This window comes from Hemiscyllium ocellatum, chromosome 9 (assembly GCF_020745735.1).
Source record: "Hemiscyllium ocellatum isolate sHemOce1 chromosome 9, sHemOce1.pat.X.cur, whole genome shotgun sequence".
Classification (NCBI taxonomy): Eukaryota; Metazoa; Chordata; class Chondrichthyes; order Orectolobiformes; family Hemiscylliidae; genus Hemiscyllium; species Hemiscyllium ocellatum.
In genome coordinates this window covers 116,333,001-116,357,927 of record NC_083409.1, presented here as the reverse complement: position 1 = coordinate 116,357,927, position 24,927 = coordinate 116,333,001, and the positions used below count along the sequence as shown (strand labels likewise).

Sequence of the window (24,927 nt, the reverse complement as noted above, 5' to 3'; positions counted from 1 at the left end):
GCACCAGGGTCCCAGGTTTGATTCTAGCCTTGGGTGACCATGCAAACTCTACACAGACATTCTCCTTGTGTCTGCATAAGTTTCCTCCCACAGTCCAAAGATGTGCAGTTCAAGTGAGTTGGCCATGCTAAATTGCCCACAGTGTTAGGCGCATTAGTCAGAGGGAAATGGGTCTGGGTGGGTTACTCTGCAGAGGATCGGTGTGGACTGGTTGGCCCGAAGGGCCTGTTTCCACACTGTAGGAAATCTAATCTAAAGGTTCCCCAACTTTCTTCTAAATTTTAGTTCATCCTTTTCTCAAGTAAGGAAACCAAAACTGTACACAGTACTCCAGGTGTGGCCTCACCAGCACCTTATACAGCTGCAACGTAACCTCTCCATTTTTAAATCCTATCCCTCCAGCAATGAAGGACACCATTCTATTTGCCTTTTAATTACCTGTTGCACCTACAAACCACCTTTTTGTGATTCGTGTCCAAGGACACCCTGTTCCCTCTGCATAGCAGTGTGCTGAAATTTTTCATCATTTAAATAATAGTCCATTTTGCTGTTATTCTTGCCAAAATGGATGACTTCACATTTACTGACATTGCACTCCACCTACCAGACCCTTGCCCATTTGTAACCCTGACGTAACTTGGTCTTGTCGACTCTGTAGGCCAAGTAAGTCACTTGGGATGCCTGCAACACACATTTTTCCCTCCTAAAATGTACACTATGTCCAAGTTCTCTAAGTAAACTTTATTGATCTTCCAAGTTATTAGCACATCATCCAGATAAATGGCAACCTAGGATAAACCTTGTAAAATGTTCTCCATTGTTCGCTGGAAAATGGCACGTGTGGATGATACCGCAAAAGGCAGTCTCGTATATTGGTAAAAACCCTTCTGGATATTAATTGTAGCATTCTTCTGGGAATCCTCATCCTACTGGAATTGCAGATATGCATAGCTCAAGTCTAGCTTCATGAAGAACAGCTGCCACCCCCCCTTCCCCACCTGTTTTGCACAGAAGTCCTCTATGCAAGGGACTAGATATTTATCCAGCTGCAAGAAGTATGTTACCATTTGTTTGAAATCCTCACAAAGGCAAACTGACCCATGGATGTTTACAATCAGTACAACCAGTACTGCCCAATCTGCAAATTGTTCTGGTTTTATAATTCCTTTGCTTTCCAACCTTCAGATTTCTGCCTCTACTTTTGCATGTAAAAAAAAATGGTAGAGCCTTGAAAAATCATGGAATTGCTTCTTGGTCAACATGTAAAGTGGCCTTGGACCCTTTGGTAGTCCCTAGACTTCCCTGAAAAACTTCCAGGTATTTAATTAGGACTTCACTCAGGCAGCAATTTTCTAATCGAAAAATGTTGAGTCAATTTAGTTGAATCATTTTCAACTAATATTGCCCCCATCAATCTTGGTCCTGAGCTTTTACTACAACCCAGTGGTAGCTGAATCAGCAGCTTTTCATTCAAGATGGAGCCAAAGTTATACCCTTGATCTGCAGGGGTTCCTTGGTATAGGTTCTCATACTGGCCAAGGTCCAATGCAAACTTAAAGGCTGGAGTCCAGGGTGAATTTTGCAAAAGACCAGTTCCGTAATCACTGGTACAGTCACAATGATATTGACCTTCATTAGAATGAGTGACCATTTAACCAGGCATTTATTTTGATTTCTTTTTATTCATTTGTGGGACTCGGACACCAAGTTGCTGGAGAAGGTACTGAGGGATAGGATCTATTTATATTTAGAAAAGAATGGGCTTATCAGTGATATGCAATTTAATTGCCTTACCAACTTCGAGCAAGTGACCAAGTTGATAGATGAAGGAAGGGCTGTTCATATGGACTTTAGTAAGGCGTTTGATAAGGTTCCCCATGATAGACTAATGGAGAAAGTGAAGTCATATGGTGTGCAGGATGTTCTAGCTAGGTGGATAAAGAACTGGATGAGCACCAAGAGACCGAGCGTAGCAGTTGAAGGGAGTTTCTCAAAATGGAGAAAGGTGACCAGTGGTGTTCCACAGAGGTCAGTGTTGGGGCCACTGTTTGTAATATACATAAACTATCTGGAAAAGAGCACTGTTGGTATGAACAGCACGTTTGCAGATGACACGAAGATTGGAGGAGTAGCAGAAAGCATAAGGGACTGTCGGAGAATACAGGAGGATATAGATAGACTAGAGAGTTGGGCAGAAAAGTGGCAGATGGTTTTCAAATATGAGGTGATGCATTTAGGCAAGACTAATTCAAGAGCAAATTATACAATGAATGGAAGAGCCTTGGAAAAAGTTGATGGGCAGAGAGATCTGAGAGTGCAGGTCCATTGTACCTTGAAGGTTGTTGCACAGATCGATAGAGTGGTCAAGAAGGTATATAGTATGCTTGCCTTCGTCTGATGGGGTATTGAGTATAAGAGCTGACAGGTCATGTTAAAATTGTACATGACATTGGTTCAGCCGCATTTAGAATTCTGTGTACAGTTCTGGGCACCACATTACCAAAAGGATGTGGACGCTTTGGCGAGTGTGCAGAGAAGGTTTACGAGGATGTTGCCTGGTATCGAAGGTGCTAGCTATGAAGAAAGGTTGAGTAGGTCAGGTTTATTTTTTTCATTAGAAAAAAGGAGATGAGGCTTATAAAATCATGAAGGGTATAGACAGGGTGGATAGAGACCAGCTTTTTCCCAGGGTGAAGGATTCAGTAATGAGAGGTCACGCTTTCAAGGTGAGAGGTGGAAAGTTTAAGGGGGATACACACGGCAAGTACTTTACACAGAGGTGGTGGGCGTTTGAAACGCGTTGCCAGCAGAGGTGGTAGAGGCAGGCACGGTAGATTCATTTAAGATGCGTCTGGATAAATGCATGAGTAGGTGGGGAGAAGAGGGATACAGATGCTTAGGAATTGACCAACAGATTTAAACAGTACATTTGGATCGGCTCAGGCTTGGAGGGCCGAAGGGACTGTTCCTGGGCTGTAAATTTTCTTTGTTTTTTGTTTATTGGCTGGCCAGCATTGTTAGCCCATCCCTATGGGCGGCATGGTGGCAATGGGTGGCACGGTGGCAATGGGCGGCACGGTGGCACAGTGGTTAGCACTGCTGCCTCACAGCGCCTGGAGACCCGGGTTCAATTCCCTACTCAGGCAACTGACTGTGTGGAGTTTGCACGTTCTCCCCGTGTCTGCGTGGGTTTCCTCCGGGTGCTCTGGTTTCCTCCCACAGTCCAAAGATGTGCGGGTCAGGTGAATTGGCCATTCTAAATTGCCCACAGTGTTAGGTAAGGGGTAAATGTAGGGGTATGGGTGGGTTGCGCTTTGGCGGGTCGGTGTGGACTTGTTGGACCGAAGGGCCTGTTTCCACATTGTAAGTAATCTAATCTAATCTATTTGCCCTTGAGAAGGTGGTGGTGAGCTGCTTTCTTGAATCACTGCAGTCTACTTGCTGTGGGTTGACCCACAATGTCGGTAGGGTGGGAATTCCAGGATTTTGACCCAATGACTGTGAAGGAGCGGTGGTATGTTTCCAGTCAAGGTGGTGAGTGGTTTGGAGGGAAACTTGACGATTAGTTTTCAAGAAGTCCATAGATATAGCTCTTGTGGGTAAAGGGATAGGGGGAAGATGAGATTATGGTATTAAGCTTGATGACCCACTTGCATCTTAAATAGCAGAGCAGGCCCAAGGGGTCAAATGGCTTACTCCTGCTCCTATCTTTTATGTTTCTATGCACCCTCTCTTAGAATGTGGATTCCAGAGCTGCACACAATACTCTAGCTATTGCCTCACCAACTTTTACATAGCTCCAACATAACCTCTCTGTTCTTAAACTTTATGCCTCAGCCAAAAAAAAGGCAAATATCCAATTTGCCTTCTGAACCACTTTATCTGCCTGTGTTGCTAAAGGGACTGGTACACATGCACATCAAGGTTCCTCTGATCCTCGGTGCTTCCAGGGTCCTGCCATTCATCACATGTTCCCTTGCCTTGTTTGTTCTGTCCCAAAACATAACAACTATGAGCAGGGGTAGGCAATTCAGCCCCTCGAGCATGTTCTGACATTTTGATATGATCATGTCCAATGTTATCTTGGTTTCAACTCCCAATTTTCCTGGCTACTATCCATAACACTTCAACTCCATAGTAATTAAAAATCTGTCTATCTCCTCCTTAAATTTACTCAATGTTCCCGCATCCACCACACTCTGGATTGTAAATTCCATTGATTCAAGATTTTTGGGGCAAAATAATTTCTCTTCATCTCGGTTTTAAATTAAGCTATCCCTTTTTCTAAAACTGTGACATCTCATTCTAGATTGTTGCACATAAGGAAACATCTTTTCTACAGGGAGAAAGTGAGGACTGCGTACGCTGGAGATCAGAGACGGAGATTAGAACATAGAAAGTACAGCACAGAACAGGCCTTTCAGCCCACAATGTTGTGCCGACCACTGATCCTCATGTATGCACCCTCAAATTTATGTGACCATATGCATGTCCAGCAGTGTCTTAAATGTCCCCAATGACCTTGCTCCCACAACTGCTGCTGGCAACGCATTCCATGCTCTCACAACTCTCTGTGTAAAGAACCCGCCTCTGACATCCCCTCTATACTTTCCTCCAACCAGCTTAAAACTATGACCCTTTGTGTTAGTCATTTCTGCCCTGGGAAATAGTCTCTGGCTATCGACTCTATCTATGCCTCTCATTATCTTGTATACCTCAATTAGGTCCCCTCTCCTCCTCCTTTACTCCAACGAAAAAAGTCCGAGCTCAGTCAACCTCTCTTCATAAGATAAGCCCTCCAGTCCAGGCAGCATCCTGGTAAACCTCCTCTGAACACTCTCCAAAGCATCCACATCTTTCCTATAATAGGGCGACCAGAACTGCACGCAGTATTCCAAGTGTGGTCTAACCAAAGTTTTATAGAGCTGCAATAAGATCTCATGACTCTTAAACTCAATACCCCTGTTAATGAAAGCCAAAACACCATATGCTTTCTTAACAATCCTGTCCACTTGGGTGGCAATTTTAAGGGATCTATGTATCTGCACACCAAGATCCCTCTGTTTCTCCACACTGCCAAGAATCTTATCCTTAATCCTGTACTCAGCTTTCAAATTCGACCTTCCAAAATGCATTACCTCGCAATTATCCAGGTTGAACTCCATCTGCCACCTCTCAGCCCATCTCTGCATCCTGTCAATGTCCCGCTGCAGCCTACAACAGCCCTCTACACTGTCAACCACACATCCAACCTTTGTGTCGTCTGCAAATCTGCTGACCCATCCTTCAGTCCCCTCATCCAAGTCATTAATAAAAATTACAAACAGTAGAGGCCCAAGGACAGAACCCTTGGAACACCACTCACCACAGACTTCCAGGCAGAATATTTTCCTTCTACTACCACTCACTGTCTTCTGTTGGCCAGCCAGTTCTGTATCCAGGCAGCTAAGTTCCCCTGAATCCCTTTCCTCCTGACTTTCTGAATGAGCCTACTGTGGAGAACCTTATCAAATACCTTGCTGAAGTCCATATACACCACATCCACAGCTCGACCCTCATCAATGTTTCTAGTCACATCCTCAAAGAACTCGATAAGGTTTGTGAGGCATGACCTGACCCTCACAAAGCTGTGTTGACTGTACTTAATCAAGCCATGCTCTTCCAGATGGTCATAAATCCTATCCCTCAGAATCCTTTCTAACACCTTGCAGATGACAGACGTGAGACTTACTGGTCTGTAATTGCCAGGGATTTCCCTATTTCCTTTCTTGAAGATCGGAATTACATTTGCCTCTCTCCAATCCTCGGGTACGACTCGGAGAGCGAGGATGAAAAGATCTTGGCAAGTGGCGAAGCAATCGCATTTCTCGTTTCCCAAAGCAGCCGAGGACAAATCTGGTCTGGGCCTGGCGACTTGTCAATCTTAATGTTTGACAAAATTTTCAGCACACCAGCTTCCTCTATCTCTATCCATTCCAGCATGCACACATGCTCTCCAAAGATTTCATTCACTACAAAGATTGTTTCTTCTGTAAAGACAGAAGCAAAAAACTCATTTAGGACTTCCCCTACCTCCTCAGACTCCACACATAAGTTCCCTATGCTATCCTTGATCAGCCCTACTCTTTCTTTGACCATTCTCTTATTCCTCACATAAGTGTAAAATGCCTTTGTGTTCTCCCTAATCCGTTCTGCCAAGCCTTTCTCGTGCCCCCTCCTGGCTCTCCTCAGACCATTTTTGAGCTCCTTCCTCACCTGCCTGTAATCGTCTAGAGCTGAGCTTGACCCTAGCTTTCTCCACCTTATGTAAGCTACCTTCTTCCTTTTGACGAGAAGTTCCACTGCTCTCATCATCCAAGGTTCCTTTATCTTACCACTTCTTGCCTATCTCAGAGGGACATATTTATTCATCACCTGCAACAACTGTTCCTTAAACAGTCTCCACATGTCAATAGTGCCTTTACCATGGAACAATTGCTCCCAATCCATGCTTCCTAACTCATGTCTAATTGCATCATAGTTTCCTCTTCCCCAATTAAATATCCTCCCGTTTTGCATAATCCTCTCCTTCTCCATAGCTATGTAGAATGTGAGGCAGTTGTGGTCACTATCACCAAAATGCTCTCCCACCACAAGATCTGATACCTGCCCCGGCTCGTTTCCGAGCACCAAGTCTAGAATGGTGCTCCCCTCATCGGCCTGTCAACATACCGAGTTAGAAAACCCTCCTGAACACACCTTACAAAAACAGCTCCATTCAAATCTTCTGCTCGAAGAAGGTTCCAATCAATACTGGGAAAGTTAAAGTCACCCATTACAACAACCCTACTATGTCCACACTTTTCCAAAATCTGCTGACCTATGCTTTCTTCAATCTCCCTGCTGCTATTGGGGGGCCTGTAATAAACCCCTAAAGAGGTGACTGCTGTCTTGCTGTTCCTAATTTCCACATATACTGACTCGGTAGGCAGATCTTCCTCGACAATGGAAGCTTCTGTAGCTGTGATATGCTCTCTGATTAGTAGTGCTACACCCCCTCCTCTTCCCCCCGCCCCCAATTTTTTTTAAATGCTCTTAACCCTGGAACATCCAGCAACCATTCCTGCCCCTGAGAAACCCATGTCTCTGTTATGGTCACAACATCATAGAGCATGGATCAGTACCTGGTGCTAAGTTCATCACTTTTATTCCTCATACTCCTTGCGTTAAAGCAAACACACTTTAACTCATCCCTTGTTCCTTCCCAAGAAAATCCTTCCCATTAGCTGGTCTACCTCCTGCTATTGCCTCATCTGCATCAACTCTCACCTCCAGTATACAGCTCAGGTTCCCACCCCCCTGCCATACTAATTTAAAAGCAGAGCTGGTCAGGCAGCATCCGAGGATAAGGAGAATTGACGTTTCGAGCATTGAAGGGCTTGTACTCGAAACATCGATTCTCCTGCTCCTCAGATGCTGTCTGACCGGCTGTGCTTTTCCAGTGCCACACTCTTCGACAACAATCTTCCTACGGCTACTTTGTCAATCGCCTTTAGCATCTTAGTTACCTCAATTAGATCACCTCTCATTCTTCCAAACTCCAAAAAATGCAGTCGTAAACTGTTCAAACTCTAATCATTAGACAAACCCCTCATTTCTGGGATTAATCAAGTGACCGCCCCTGAACAGCCTCTGATGCATTTACAGTCTTCCTCAAGAGGAAGAAAGCTGTATACAATATCGCTTGTATAGTCTCATTAATGCCTTGTACAGTTGCAACAAAAATTCCCTGCTTTTATACTATATTCCTTTCGCAAAAGAAGCAAAATTCTATTTGCCTTCCTTATTACCCATTGTAATTTCTGAGACTCGTGAGGAAAATCAGATTTATCTGCATCAAAACTCTCTAAATTGTCTCTCCATTTAGATAATAAGTTCCCTCTCTATTCCTCTGGCCAACATAAATAACCTTACACATACCCACATTAAAATTCATCTGCCAAATTTTGGCCTCTTCACCTAGAACATAGAACAATACAGCACAGAACAGGCCCTTCGGCCCACGATGTGCTGAACATTTGTCCTAGCTTAAGCACCTATCCATGTACCTAACCAATTGCCGCTTAAAGGTCACCAATGATTCTGACTCTGCCACTCCCACAGGCAGCACATTCCATGCCCCCACCACTCTCTGGGTAAAGAACCTACCCCTGACATTCCCCCATACCTTCCACCCTTCACCTTAAATTTATGTCCCCTTGTAACACTCTGTGTACCCAGGGAAAAAGTCTCTGACTGTCTACTCTATCTATTCCCCTGATCATCTTATAAACCTTTATCAAGTCATTCCTCATCCATCGCCGTTCTAATGAGAAAAGACCTAGCACTCTCAACCTATCCTCGTACGATCTATTCTCCATTCCAGGCAACATCCTGGTAAATCTCCTCTGCACCCTCTCCAAAGCTTCCACATCTTTCCTAAAATGAGGCGACCAGAACTGCACACAGTATTCCAAATGTGGCCTTACCAAGGTCCTGTACAGCTGTAACATCACCTCATGACTCTTGAATTCAATCCCTCTGCTGATGAACGCTAATACACCATAGGCCTTCTTACAAGCTCTGTTCATCTAACTATATTCATTTGAAAATTTCTTATTTCTTCATTGCAGCTTACTTTCTTACTTATCTTAGTGTCATCTGCAAATTTGGCTATAGTACTTTCTACTCCGCCTTCAAATAACTAATGTAGATTATAGGTAGTTGTGGCCCATGGATTGAACTAGTGGCACACCAATAGTTATAACTTGACAACCAGAAAAAGATGCATCTGTCCCAAATTTCAGCTAATCCTCTATCCAAGCTCATAAACTACCCCAAACTCTATGTGATCTTAACTTAACAATTGCCTTCTGGCAATCAAATATAGTATATCTACAAGATCCCCCATAACATCTTCAAAGAACTGGAGCAAATTGGTCAAACATGATTTAATTTTTATAAAACCATGTTGACTCCGATGGATTGTATTTGGACTTTCTCAATGTCCTTTTACTGCTCTGTTATTAATGGATTCAAATAATTTCCTAATGATACATGTTAAACAAACTGCTCTGTAGATTCCTACCCTCTGCACTCTCTTTTTGAATAAGGGTGTTTTCCAATCCTGAAATCTTTCCAGTATCCAGAGAATTTTGAAATATTATGATTAATGTATCCATTCAGTTATCAGGCCATGGGGGCTTCTCTGCCTTCTATCCCAACAGTTTGCTTAGTACGTTTTCCCTATTGACAATAATTGGTTTAGGTTCCTTCTTTTCTATGACCTCTGCATTAACTGTTGCTATTGGGATGGTACTAATGTTCTCCACTGTGAAAATGAAAGCAAAATATTTATTCAATAGCACTAACTTTTCTGTGTTCCCAAGTATTAACTCACAAATCTCATACTGCATGGGGCCAATATTCAGTTTAGCTACCTCTTTTCTCTTTTATTTCCTTAAAGAAACTCTCCATCTATTTTTATATTTTTGTGGTAGGTTTCTTTCATTATTCACATTTGCTCCTACAATGACTTTTTTTTAAGTATCCCATTGATGATCTTTAGAAGTTTCCCAATCTTCAGGCCTGTCAACTGCACTTGAAAATGGTATGCCGTGGTCTTTATCCATATATTACCCATAACTTCCTTCCTCAGCAATGGATGTTTCTCCCATTTTTACAAACCTCTCTTCCTTTCTGGAATTTATTTTACTTAGGAGCAATTGAGTGCCTCCTTAAGCATATGCTGCTCCTCATCACTTACCTTTTAGTCCTCCCTCCAGTCCACCAGGGCCAGATTCTGTCCTTATACTTAAATAATTGCCTTTGTTTTAAACTAGAATGCTCGAACTAGGAGTCCAGTGTCTTGCTTTCCCACTGAATTTGAAATTCTAGCTTGCTATAATCACTTCCCTAGAGGATCCTTTATAGACTTGATGGGCTGAATCGCCTACTTTTCTCTTATGTCTCATGGTCTTATAATGAAAAACCAGTAGATGTAGATTATTTAGACTTCCAGAGGCATTTCAATAAGATGTCATATGAAAGGTTATCTCACAAGATAAGAGCTCATGGTATTCAGGTATATATCTTTATCAGCACCGATGTTGATCAGTTCTGGTGAAAAGTCATTGGACTCGAAATGTTAACTCAGCTTTCTTCCCACAGATGTTGCCAGACCTGCTGAGTTTCTCCAGCAATTTGTGCTTTTGTTTCAGCATGGATACAGGATCAGCTAACTACTAAGAAATAGAATCTTGGATTAACTGATCATTTTCAGATTGGTAAACTGCAATAAATGGAGCTATAGAGAACACCTCTGGAGCCTTAACTATTTACTTATGTATAAGGATATGAGTAGTCCTCAGGTGAACTTGTGGGAAGGTTAACTCCGACATGTTAGGCAGGAACTGGGGAATATAGACTGAGGCAGCTGATTGATGGTAAACCCATGTCTAGTATGTGAAAATCTTTTAAAGGGCTAGACAGGACCAGCATGTTCCTATAAAAATAAAGGATAACGATGGCAAGATTTGGGAACCTTGGATAACAAGAGAAAATGAGAGCTAAGCCAAAAATAAAAAAAGAGAGACATTCATGCAGTTTAAGAAACTGAAGACAGAGAGCCCTGTAAAGAAAGCAGGAAAAAACTTAAGCAAGGAGTTAGAAGGGCTAAAAGGGGTCATAAAATGTCCTTGGCAAATCCCAAGGCGTTTCATATGTATAGAAGGAGCAAGAAGGTAGCTAGGAAAAGGGTGTGTCGACTCAAGGACACAGAAGGTAATTTATGTGTGGAACCAGAGGAAGTAGGTGAGGTCCTTAATAAATACTTTGCATTGGTATTCATTAATGAGAAGGACATGATGGATAGTGAATGTGGGGAGGGGTATGTTGATATTCTAAGGCATATCAAAATAAGAAAGGAGGAGGGCACAGAGTCAAACAGCAAGAAGCAGACCTTTCAGTCCAATCGGTCAGTGTTAAACATAATCACAAACTAAACTAGTCCCACTTGTCTGGTCCTGGCCCCTAGTCCTTGAAATCTTTCCTATTCATGTATGCATCTACATGTCTTTTAAAGGTTATAACTGTGCCTGCATCCACCACTTCCTCAGGAAGTTCATTCCAAATGTGAGCCACCCTCTGTGTTAAAAAAATGCCCCAAATGTCTCCTTTAAAGCTTTCTCCTCCCACCTTAAAAGTATGCCCCTTAGTCTTGAAATCCCACTTCCTGGGGAAAAGACGCCTACAATTAACTCTATTTATACCCCTCACGATTCTATAAATCTCTCTAAGATCATCTCTCAAACTCTAACACTCCAGTGAAAGAAGTCCCAGTCTAACAAGTCGTTCTTTATAACTCAAATCATCCACACCTGGCAATATCCTTGTAAACCTCTTCTAAATCCTCTCTAGCTTAACAATATCCTTCCTGTTAGGTGTTTTGAAAATTATTAAGGTAAACAAGTTCCCTGCACCTGATTGGGATATATCCCAGAGTACTGAGGAAAGTAAGGAAAAAATTGCTGGGGCCTTGTAACTCTTTAATCACTGGTGAGGTTCCAGAGGATAAGAGAAGAGCTAATGTTGTTCCTTTTTTTAAGAAGGGCAACAGGGATATTCTAAGAAATTAATGGCTCGGAGTCTTACATCAGTAGTAGGGAAATTATTGGAGAAAATTCTTCGGGACAAGATCTACTCGCAAGTGGAAAATACATACTTATTAGTGACAGACAGCACGTGCTTGTGAGGGGGAGGTTATGTCCCATAAACTTGATTGAGTTTTTGAGGAGTGGTAGATGTTGTCTATATGGACTGCAATAAAGTGTTTAACAAGATTCTGTATGGTAGACTGGTTAGTAAGGTTAGATCACAGGGGATCCAGGAGGTGCTAACCAATTGGATACAAAATTGGTTTGAAGGTAGGAGACATGAGGATGGTGATAGAGGGATATTTTATGGACTGGATGCCTGTGATCATTCTACTACAAGGATCAGTGCTTTTAGTCACTTGTACAAATGATTTGGATGTGAATTTAGGAAGTGATGGTTAATAGATTTGCTGATGACACCAAAATAGGTGGTGTAGAGGATAGTAACGAAGACTATCTCAGAGTATAATGGGACTGATCAGACAGGCCAATGGGCCGAAGAATGGCAGATACAGTTTAATTTAGATAAATATGAGGTGTTGCATTTTGGTAAGACAAACAAAGGGCAGGACTCAGACATTAAATGGTATGGCTCTAGGGATTGTTGCCGAACAAACAGATCTAGGTGTGCGGGATTCTCAAAAGTTGAGTTCCAGACAGAAAAGGTGGTGAAGGCAATGTTTTGTACGCTTGCCTTCACTGATCATAACCTTAAGTATAGAGTTGGGATGTCATGTTGCACTGTATTGGTGAGGCCAATTTTGGAGTTCTGCATACAATTCTGGTAGCCTTCCTATAGAAAGGATGTTGTTAAACTTGACAGGGTGCAGGAAAGATTTACAAGGATGTTGCCAGGACTGCAGGGTTTAAGTTATATGAAAGCTGAATAGGTGGGGCATCTTTTTCCAGGAGCATCGGAGGCTGAGGGGTGACATTATAGAAGTTCATAAAATCATAAGGGGCATGGATAGGAGGAGGTCTTTTTACGAGGGTGGGGGACAGGGGAGGAGGGGGAATCCAAAACTAGAGGACATAGGTTTAAGAAGAGAGAGGATAGATTTTAAAAAGGACCTGGGGTAACTTTTCATGGAGAGGTTGAGGTGTATCTGGTACGAGCTGTCAGAGGAAGTGGTGGAGGCTGGTACAATAGCTACATTTAAAAGAAACCTTGATGGGAATATGAATATGAAGGGTTTAGAGGGATATGGGCCAAATGCTGGCAAATGGAACTAGGTCAGATCAGGATGCCTGGTTTGTGTGGGCACATTGGACTGAAGAGTCTGTTTCCTTCCTATATGACTGTATGATTCTATGCCTCAAAATAATAGAGATGATTGATGAGGGCAGGGTGGTAGATATTGTTTACAAGGCTTTTAACAAGGTCCCTCATGGCGGGCTGATATAAAAGGTGAAGTCACATGGGATATGTGGTAAGCTGGTAAGATGAATCCAAGCTGAAAATGTGTTGCTGGAAAAGCACAGCAGGTCAGGCAGCATTCAAGGAACAGGAAATTCAACGTTTCGGGCATAAGCCCTTCATCAGGAATTCAAGATGAATCCAAAACTGGCTCAATCATTGAAGACAGACAGTAAAGTGGAAGTGTGTTCTTCCCACTGGAGCTAGCCCTTAGAACGTAGAACATTACAGCTCAGTACAGACCCTTCGGCCATGAATGTTATGCCAACCTGTGGAACCAATCTGAAGCCCATCTAACCTACTCTATTCCATTCTCGTCTATGTGCCTATTCAATGACCATTTAAATGCCCTTAAAGTTGGCGAGTCTAGTACTATTGCAGGAAGTGTGTTCCACGCCACTACCACTCTCTGAGTAAAGAAACTACCTCTGACATCTGACCTACATCTACCACCTCTCAATTTAAAGCTATGCCCACTTGTGCTAGCCTTTGCTATCCAAGGAAAAAGGCTCTCACTTGTCCAACCTATCTAACCCTCTAATGATCTTATTTGTCTCAATTAAGTTGCCTCTCAATCTTCTCTCTAACGAAAACAGCCTCAAGTCCCTCAGCCTTTCCTTGTAAGATCTTCCCTCCATACTAGGCAACATCCTAGTAAATCTCCTCTAAACACTTTCCAAAGCTTCTACATCTTTCCTATAATGCAGTGACCAGAACTGTATGCAATATTCCAAATATGGCTGCATCAGCGTTTTGTACAGCTGCAGCATAATCTCATGGCTCCAAAACTCAACCCCTCTACCAATAAAAGTTAATACACTTATCTGTATGTAATGATACAAGTGAGAGAGAGTCATGGCATTTTGTGGCTAGTTGATGTTCATGTATCCTGGTGGCTAGTCTGTATGTCCAATGTAGTGTTTGTTACAGTTCTTGCACGGTACTTTGTAAATGACATTAGTCTTGCCTGCTGAAAAATGTGTTGCTGGAAAAGCGTGGAAGGTCAGGCAGCATCCAAGGAACAGGAGATTCGATGTTTTGGGCATAAGCCCTTCTTCAGGAAAGTCTTGTCTGTACAGGGTCTTTCAAGTTCATTAGCTGTTGTTTTAATGTGTCGCTGGGTTTCTCAGCAACAAACCCAAACAAGCAGACAAAACACATCCAGAAACCCTAGCCACTCTCCCCTACATCAAAGCTATCTCGGAAATGACTGCCAGACAACTCAGAACCCTTGGCATCATGGTAGTCCACAAACCTACCAATGCACTAAAACAGCTGCTAATGAACTTGAAAGACCCAATATAGACAACAAGCAAAACTAGTATCATTTACAAAATACCGTGCAAGAACTGTAACAAACACTACATTGGACATACACACAGAAAACTAGCCACCAGGATATGTGAACATCAACTAGCCACAAAATGCCATGACTCTCTCTCACTTGTATCATTACATACAGATAAGAAAGGACACCACTTTGACTGGAACCACACATCAATCCTAGGACAAGCCAAACAGAGAGATGCATGAGAATTCCTACAAGCATGGCATTCCAACAAACACATTGAGTTAGACTCCATCTACCACCCACTGAGAAAAAGAATAGGAAATGACATAATCACAGGAAATGATATCACCAACCCAAAGAAACCCAAACATATAAATAGAAAGCAGGAATCATCAGCAATGCTTCGCCTGGAGGCCCACTGAAGATGTTACCTAGTAGGGTGATGAAACGTCTGAAAATGAATCTTCCAGCTCAGCGAGCAAACCTATATCCAGAACCTCAACGCTACCTACAAATCTTCTGAAAACCCGCTAAGTCTCACTGGTCTATAACTTCCAGGGTTGTCTCTACTCCCCTTCTTGAGCAAGGGAACAATATTTGCTATGCTCCAGTCTTCTGGCACTATTCCTTTGGACAATGATGACATAAAGATCGAAGCCAAAGGCTCGGCAATCTCCTCCTTGGCTTCCTGGAGAATCCTAGGATAAATCCCATCCCGCTCAGGGGACTTATCTATTTTTATGCTTTCCAGAATAGCTAACATTTCCTCCTTATGCACTTTAATCCCATCGAGTCTGGTAGCCTGTATCTCAGTATTCTCCTCGACCACATTGTCTTTTTCTAGTGTGAATACTGACGAAAAGTATTCATTTAGCGCTTCCCCCATCTCATCTGACTCCTTGCACAGCTTTCCACTACTATGCTTGATTGGCCCTAAACTTACTCTAGTCATTCTTTTATTCCTGATTGAGCTATAGAAAGCCTTAGGGTTTTCCTTGATCCTATCTGCCAATGACTTCTCATGTCCCCTCTTGGCTCTTCTTAGCTCTATCCTTAGGTCTTTCCTGGTTAACTTGTAACTCTCGAGCGCTTTAAGTGAGCCATCACATCTCATCTTAACATAAGCCTTCTTCTTCCTCTTGAAGACAGATTCAACTTCCTTAGTAAACCATGGTTCCCACGCTCGACACTTCTTCTCTGCCTGACGTACTTATCAAGGACCCACAGTAGCTCACCCTTGAATAAGCTCCATATTTCAAATGTGCCCACCCCCTGCAGTATCCTGCCCCACTCTATGCATCCTAAATCTTGCCTAATTGTATCGTAATTGCCTTTCCCCCAGCTATAACTCTTGCCCTGTGGTACATGCCTATCCCTTTCCATCACAAAGGTAAACATAACTGAATTGTAGTCACTATCACCAAAGTGCTCACCTACTTTCAAATCTAACACCTGGCCAGGTTCATTACCCAGTCGAAAACCTAATGTGTCCTTGCACCTTGTTGGCCTGTCTACATACTGCGTCAGGAAACCTTCCTGCACACAATGGATAAAAACGGACCCATTTAAAGTACTTGAACTATAGTTTTCCTAGTCAATATTTGGAACGTTGAAGGCTCCCATAACAACTACTCGGTTACTCTCGCTTCTGTCGAGGAACATTTTGATATCCTACCCTCTGCATCTCTGGAACTATTTAGAGATCAATTGAAACTCCCAACAGGGTAACCTCTCCTTTCCGGTTTCTAATCTCAGCCCATACTACCTCAGTGGAGGAGTCCTTAAACGTCCTTTCTGCAACTGTAATACTGCCTATGACTAACAGCACCACACCACCCTCTCTTTTACCATTTTCTCTATTCTTACTGAAATACCTAAATCCCAGAACCTGCAATAACAATCTCTGTCCCTGTTGTACCCATGTCTCTGAAATGGCCACAACATCAAAATCCCAGGTACCAACCCATGCTGCAAGTTCACCCACCTTATTCCAAATTCTCCTGACGTGGAAGTAGACACTCTTCAAACCAATTCTTGCACTGCCGGTGCCTTCTTGCAATCTTGAAATCTTAGTTCTGACCTCACTACTCTCAACCTCCTATATACTCGAACTACATTTTAATTTCCCATCCCCCTGCTGCTGCTGAATTAGTTTAAAGCCACCCGAAGAGCATTAGCAAACTCCCCCGCCCCTCCCCGCGATATTGGTACCTTTCTGGTTCAGGTTAAGGCCATCCTGTTTGGAGAGGTCCCACCTACCCTAGAAACAACCCCAATTATCCAGGAATCCAAAACCCTCTCTCCTGCACCATCCCTGTAGCCACTTGTTCAACGCGTCTCGCTCCCTATTCCTTGCTTCACTAGGAAATGAAAAGAGCAACAAACCAGAGATAACAACTCTGTTTGTTCTAACTCTCAGCTTCCACCCTAGCTCTCTGAATTTCTGCTTTAAATCCCCAGCTCTCTTCCTACCTATGTCATTGGTGCCCATGTGTACCACGAGTTGGGGCTGCTCCCCCTCCTCCTTAAAGATCCAAAAAACACAATCAGAGACATCATGAACCCTGGCACCTGGGAGGCAACACACCTACCGTGTGTCTTTCTCGTTCCCACAGAACCTCCTATCTGTCCCCCTAACCATGCAGTCCCCATGACTAATGCTCTTCTCCTCTTCTCCTTCCCTTCTGAGCAACAGGGACAGACTCTGTGCCAGAGACCTGTGCCCATTGCTTACCTCAGGTAAGTCATTCCCCCTCCCAACAAATCCAAAACGGTATACTTGTTGTTGAGGGGAAACAGCCACAGGGGATCCCTGCACTGTCTGCCAGTTCCTTTTCCATCTCCTGACGGTAACCCATCCATTTTCTTCTTTTACTGGAGGTGTGACTAATTCCCTGTAACTCCTCTCAGTAACCCCCTCCACCTCCCGAATGATCCAAAGTTCATCTAACCCAGCTCCAGTTCCCTAATGTGATTTTCAAGGAGCTGGGGTTGGGTGCACTTCCCACAGATGCAGTCAGCAGGGGTACTACTGGTGACCCTTACCTCCTACATTCTGCAGGAGGAACATTCAACTGCCCTAACCTCCATTCCTATGATTCTAAATTCCCAATGAGACTACTGAAAAACTAAAAAAAAAGAGACCAATCACCTTACCAATTTGGACACAGAATTTTTTTTTTGGTTAGAGGAGGAGAACGGGTGGGAGACACCTCCTTAGTAGTGTTTCGGATAAAGCAACTACCCAGATCTGTGACTAATGGTATTCTGCAGGGATCTGTGCTGGGCTAATGTTTGTAATATCTATAAATGATTTGGAAGAAAATGTAGGTGGTCTGATTAATAAATGTGGGCAACACAATGATTGGTGGAGCTGTGGATAGTGAGGAAGATTGCTAGAGGATACAGCAGGATACAGGTAGGCAGAGAAATGGCAGATGGAATTTAATCTGGACAAATGAGAGATCATGCATGTTGGGAGGTCTAATGCAGGAGGGAAGTGTGCAGTATATGGCAGAACCTTAGGAGCTTTAATATATAGGAGGATCTAGCTGTACAGGTCCACAGTCCCCTGAAAGCGGCAACACAAATGGATAAGATAGTCAAGAGTGTGTATGGTATGCTTGCCTTCATCAGTCAGAGCATGGAGTATAAAAATTGGCATGTTGCAGCTATATAGAACTTTCATTTGGCCATATTTGGAATATTGTGTCCAATTTTGGTCACAATGCCAGCAGAAGGTTATGGAGGGCTTAGAGAGAATAAAATAAAGGTTTACCAAGGTTTTGCCTGGTTTGGAGAGCATTAGCTATGGGCAGAGACTGGACAAGCTTGGTTGATTTGTAATTGAACATCGAAAGCCACGGGACAAACAGTTAGAGGTTTACAAAATTGACAATCATGGATAGAATGGATAGTCAGAGTCTTTTTAATTACTCAGGGACACAGGTTCAAGACAAAAGGGGAAAGTTTAAAAGAGATATGAGAGGCATTTTTCTTTTGCACAGTGGTGGTAGGTGCCTGGAATACACTTCCAGAGGAGGTAGTAGAAGCAGATACAATAGCAACATTTAAGATGTTGTCTTTCAGATGCAGTGTAAAACCGAATCCACACTTGCTTTTGGTTTGCTTGCTGAGCTGGAAGGTTCATTTTCAGACGTTGCATCACCATATTAGGTAATATCTTCAGTGAGCCTCTGGACGAAGCATCGCAGGTGTTTCCTGCTTTCTATTCATATGTTTGGGTTTTCTTGGATTGGTGATGTCATTTCCTGTGATTATGTCATTCCATATGGTGATGTAATTTCCTGTTCTTTTTCTCAGGGGTGGTAAATGGGGTTCAAGTCAAAGTGTTTATTGATAAAGTTCCAGTTGGAATGCTATGTTTCTAGGAATTCTTGTGCATGTCTCACTGAAGATGTTACCTAGTAGTGACAAAACGTCTGAAGATGAACCTTCCAGCTCACCGAGCAAACCTACATCCAGAACCTCAATCTGAACTCAAATCATCTCAAAACTTGCGAACATTTAAGATAATCCAGACAGATACATGAACAGGCAAGGATCAGAGAGATACAGACCATGTAGAGACAAAAAGATTTTCGTTTAGAAAGGTATCATGTTTCAGTGCATGCTTGGTGAGCTGAACAGCCTGTTCCTCTGCTGTACCATTCTTTGTTATTAACAATCTATATTTTTGACTTGGATGAAGTGCCAAATGCAGTGTATCCAAACTTATTAACTGTACAAAGATAGGAAGGCAAATTAGTGGTAAAATATGAAGAATCAGCAATGTTGATCAATTAACTGAGAACTCAATTTTAGCAAATGGAGTGTCATGTGGAGAAATGGGAGGATGTCTGTTTTGGTTGAAAGGAAAAAAAAGTCTCAATATCATGCTTTTCATGACCGCTGTATACTTTTTTTTGTGATCGTGATTGAGGGATCAATATTAGAAAGGAAACCAGGAATATCTCCCCGGCTCTTCTTCTAATTAGTGCCACGGAATCTTTTACAACCACCTACAAAAGCAAGTGTAGATTCGATTTAACACTGCATCTGAAAGACAGCGCCTTCAACACTGCCGTACTCCCATTGTCATAGAGTCATAGAGAGGTACAGCACAGAAATAGACCCTTCCATCCAATTTATCCATGCCGACCAGGTATACCAACCCAATCTAGTCCCACTTGCCAGCACTTGGCCCATATCCCTCCAAACCTTTCCTATTCATATACCCATCCAGATGCCTTTTAAATGTTGCAATTGTACTAGCCTCCACCACTTCCTCTGGCAGCTTATTCCATACATGTCCACCCTTTGCATGAAAATGTTGCCCCTTAGGTCGCTTTTATATCTTTGCCCTCTCACACTAAACCTATGCCCTCTAGTTCTGGACTCCCCCACCCCAGTGAAAAGATGTTGTCTATTTATCCTATCCATGCCCCTCTTGATTTTATAAACCTATGTAAGGTCACCCTCAGCCTCCAACGTTCCAGGGAAAACAGCCCCAGCCTATTCAACCTCTCCCTGTAGCTCAAATCCTCCAACCCTGGCAACATCCTTGTAAATCTTTTCTGAACCCTTTCAAGTTTCACAACATCTTTCCGATAGGAAGTTGACCAGAATTGCATGCAATATTCCAACAGTGGCCTAACCAATGTCCTGTACAGCTGCAACATGACTTCCCAACTCCAGTACTCAATACTCTGACCATCACAGGAAAGCATACCAAACATCTTTTTCACTATCCTATTTACCTGCGACTTCATTTTCAAGGAGCTATGAACCTGCACTCCAAGGTCTCTTTGTTCAGCAACACTCCCTAGGGCCTTATATTAAGTGTATAAGTCCTGCTAAGATTTGCTTTCCGAAAATGCAGCCCCTCACATTTATCTTAATTAAACTCCATTTGCCACTTCTCAGCCCATTGGCCCATCTGGTCAAGATCCCGTTGTAATCTGTCCACTCCACCTCCAAGTTTGGTGTTATCTGCAAACTTGCTAATTATACCTCTTATGCTCATATCCAAATCATTTGTACAAATGATGAAACGTACAGGACCCAGCACCAATCCTTGTGGCACTCCATTGGTCACAGGCCTCCAGTCTGAAAAGCAATCCTCCATCACCACCCTGTCTTCTATCTTTGAGCCAGTTCTGTATCCAAATAGCTAGTTGTCCCTGTATTCCATGAGATCTAACTTTGCTAACCAGTTTCCCATGGGGAACCTTGTCGGTCACCTTACTGAAGTCCATATAGACCACATCTACCACTCTGCCCTCATTAATCCCTGTTGTAACTTCTTCAAAAAACTAATCAAGTTTGTGAGACATGATTTCCCACTCACAAAGCCATGGTGACTATTCCTAATCAGTCCTTGCCATTCCAAATACATGTACATTCTGTCCCTCAGGATTCCCTCCAACAACTTGCCCACCACCGACATCAGGCTCACTGTCTATAGATCTCTGGCTTGTCCTTGCCACCTTTTTTTTAAAAACAGTGGCACCACGTTAGACAACCTCCAGTTTTTCATCACCTCACCTGTGACTATCGATGATACAAATATCTCAGGAAGAGGCCCAGCAATTACTTCTTTAGCTTCCAGGGTACACCTGATCAGATCCTGGGATTTATCCACTCTTATGCATTTCAAGACATCCAGCACTTCCTCCACTGTAATATGGACATTTTTCAAGATGTCACCATTTATTTCCCTGCATTCTATATCTTCCATGTCCTTTTCCACAGTAAATACTGATGCAAAGTACTCGTTTAGTATCTCCCCCATCTTTTGCGGCTCCACACAAAGGCAACCTTGTTGATTTTTGAGGGACGTTATTCTCTCCCTAGTTACCCCTTTGTCCTTAATGTATTTGTAAAAACCCTTTGGATTCTCCTTAATTCTATCTGCCAATGTTATCTCATGTCCCCTTTCTGCCCTCCGGATTTCTCTCTTAAGTATACTCCTACTGCCTTTATACTCTTCTAAGGATTCACTCAAACAACCCTGTCTGTACCCGACATATGCATCCTTCTTTTTCTTAACCAAACCTTCAAGTTCTTTAGTCATCCAGTATTCTCTATATCTATCAGCCTTTCCTTTTACCCTAATCAGAATATACTTTCTCTGGATTCTCATTATCTCATTTCTGAAGGCTTCCCATTTTCCAGCTGTCCCTTTACCTGCAAACAATGAAAGCCAGACCGTGCTCATACCCTGGCAAGAATTTGTGATTAAGAGACAATAATGGTACCACCTGAGCGGCATGTGGCACAGTGGTTAGCACTGCTGCCTCACAGCGCCTGAGACCCGGGTTCAATTCCCGACTCAGGCGACTGACTGTGTTGAGTTTGCACGTTCTCCCCGTGTCTGCGTGGGTTTCCTCCAGGTGCTCCGGTTTCCTCTCACAGTCCAAAGATGTGCGGGTCAGGTGAATTGGGCATGCTAACTTGCCCGTAGTGTTAGGTAAGGGGTAAATGTAGGGGTATGGGTGGGTTGCGCTTCGGCGGGTCGGTGTGGACTTGTTGGGCTGAAGGGCCTGTTTCCACACTATAAGTAATCTAATCTAAAGCTGACACAAGAATAGAAAAGTAGGATATAATGCAAATTGAGAGAGACAGTAGGACAGAGGAATTTGTCTCTCTATACATGAAACGTAAACTTATCATGTTGGTACAGCAAGTAATTAGGAAGGCAAATGGAATGTTGGACTTTACTACAAGGCAATTGAGTATAAAAGTAGGAAGCAGGCACATTGCCTCTATTCCTGATGAAAGGTTTTGCCCGCAACGTTGATTTTCCTGTTCCTCGAATGCTGCCTGACCTGCTGTGCTTTTCCAGCACCACTCTAATCTAGGCTCTGGTTTCCAGCATCTGCAGTCCTTGTTTTTACCTATAAAAAGTAGGAAGTCCTGCAACAACAACAGGGTACCTGGAGTACCCTGTACAGTTTTGGTCTTCTTAATTCTAGACTGATTCTTGGCAACGAAAGCATTGTTTAATGAGGAAACCTTAAGCATCTCGGGCCCATTACTGGGTCATGTTCAGAAGAATGAGAAATTACCTTATTGAGACATTAAAGAGTAAAAAGTGAGGTCTGCAGATGCTGGAGATCAGAGCTGAAAATGTGTTGCTGGTTAAAGCGCAGCAGGTCAGGCAGCATCCAAGGAACAGGAAATTCGACGTTTCAGGCACAAGCCCTTCATCAGGATTCCTGATGAATGTCTTGTGCCCGAAACGTCGAATTTCCTGTTCCTTGGATGCTGCCTGACCTGCTGCGCTTTAACCAGCAACCCATTTTCAGCTCTGAAACATTAAAGATTCTAATGAAGCTTGATAATTAATGCTGAAAGGATGTATCCTCTTGTGGGAGTATTCTGGAACTTGCGTCATATCTTCAGAATAAGGTGTTTCTCATTTGAGATGGCTCACAGCTGAGTTCGATTTTTGATTTGCAATAAAATCAATGATTCTGGAAGGTTGTCAGGAAAGCAGATTTCAGGTCACATTCAGATCAACCTTGGTCCTACTGAACAGGCATAGCAGAATGACCTATTCCTATACTATTTTTTATGATATTACCTCCTCCAGGAAGAGGACAATGTAGGGCATGATCTTGCTGAATCTGTATGCATGGCATAGTCATAGTACTACTTACACTAGACTTCTTAACTTAAATTACCTGACGATGGTTCCCAAATAGAGTCTCATCGATCTGAGAGTTTGAGGCCTTGGTCCGATATCGACGTGAATGGCTGAGGCTTGTTGAGGAAGTGCCCTCAATCTCAGGACCACAAGTTCGAGCACATGCTGACTGAAAGACAGCAGAAGAAATCAATAGCAACTTTCTCACAATCACATGATACAGTTTTATGCCAAAGATTATGCTTCACATAAATTATGATATCCAGACATCATGCTCCACTCTTCCCATTCCTCTTTATCACACATCATCAGTAAATCCTTTCTCTCTTATGTTTATCCATCTTTCCCTTAAATGTGTTAATAGTATTCACCGCAACTATTCCCTGTGGTAGCAAGTTCCACAATCTCCCCCTTCCTCAAGGGTAGTTAGGGATAGGCAGTAAATGTCGGTCTTACCAATGATAGTCACATCCCATGAACATAAGAACTAGAAGCAACAGCAGCGATTCAGCCCTTCGAACCTCCTCCATCATTTGATAAAATCATGGCTGAGCTCATCTCAGCCTCAACTTTTCTTTCTTACTTGCACTCTATAATCCTTCAGCTCATCACTAATAAAATATATATCTCCTCCTAAATTTACTCAAGTCCCAGTATCCATTGCTTTCTGAGGTAGCGAATTCTACAGAATCACAACCCTCACCTCTATTCCAAATCTGATTATTAAATTGTCTCACCTGAGGAAGCATCTTCTCTAAATCTACTTAGTCAATTCTGTTTCACATCCTGTATAGTTCAATTAGCTCTCCTCTCATTCTTCTAAACTCTCGCAAGTATAGCCCAAAACTGCTCAATCTCTCTTCATAAGACAAACCTCTCATCTCTGGAATCAATCTAGTGAACCTTCTCTGTAGTCCCTCTTTGCAACTACATCTTTCGTCAAGTAAGGAAATCAAATTGAATGAGTCATAACAAAAATAAAATTTGTGAACTCCCTCTTGGATTTTGAGTGACCGTCTTAATACTAATGGGCCTTATTTCTAGCCTGGCTGCAAATGAAAACATTTGAGACTTTCATAGTCTGAAATGCATGCTTTATTTATATGTGTAGCACAACTATACATTGTGTGGGAACCATTCAAGAACATATTTCTTGACATGAGGTGGAGTACATTATTTGGTCATTTCAGTCCGCTGCACCATTTGACCGCAGCACTCTGAGATAGGGAGTTCACAATCCTCTGAGTGAAGGGATCATCCTGAGACTGTGTCCCATGTTCCAGATTCTCCTGGCATAGGGAAACAAATTCTCAGTGCCGACCAGTCAGCACCCTTTCACAAACCCATTTTGATGCCTTTCATTCTTCTCTACTCCAGAGATTCTCGCCTAAGTTGCTGCCTCTCTGCCCCTACATCGCTCAGACCAAAGGAATGGGAATGTCCATCCCCTGAGGTACAGGGACTGCAGGGCCGCCACCACCCGACACCATGACAACAGGCCTCTCATTCCCGCTGCCAGCCTGGATCCGTGATCCTGAGGAAGATAGCGGTCTGCCCATTCCGCGCCCAAAGCCCTTCACGATAAGGATAAGCTTTCCCACCATCTTCTCGCTCTTTATCCTTCTTGTTGATTTGCCGGTTACTATGGCAACCGCTGTTCGGGGAGGGCTGTTTTGACGCACCGTCCCTTCAACTCGCTCCAATAGGATACGGGTGGGCGGGGCAATTATAACCCAGACTCCACCCCTCACCGTGATCTGAGACAGGCCATACTAATCAATCACCGTCACTAAATGACAGCCCATACCAATCAATCACCGACTATCGGCGGCAGGTCATACCAATCAATCAATCACCGTCCATCGGCGACAGGCCAGACTAATCAATCACCGTCTTT

At 43.0% G+C, this 24,927-nt stretch overlaps 1 protein-coding gene across 1 annotated transcript in view; it reads right to left on the bottom strand.

Annotated features, from left to right (window-relative positions):
• LOC132818881 (cilia- and flagella-associated protein 45-like) overlaps positions 1–24,681 on the bottom strand; it is a 120,493-nt gene extending 95,812 nt beyond the window's left edge. The window contains exons 1-2 of the mRNA XM_060830035.1: positions 24,632–24,681; positions 23,068–23,199 (exon numbers count right to left, since the gene is read on the bottom strand). Of these exons, the coding sequence (XP_060686018.1) occupies positions 23,068–23,199; positions 24,632–24,634 (135 nt within the window). The 5' untranslated portion in view covers positions 24,635–24,681. The remainder of the gene's footprint in view (positions 1–23,067; positions 23,200–24,631) is intronic.
• Between the last annotated feature and the right edge of the window lie 246 nt (positions 24,682–24,927).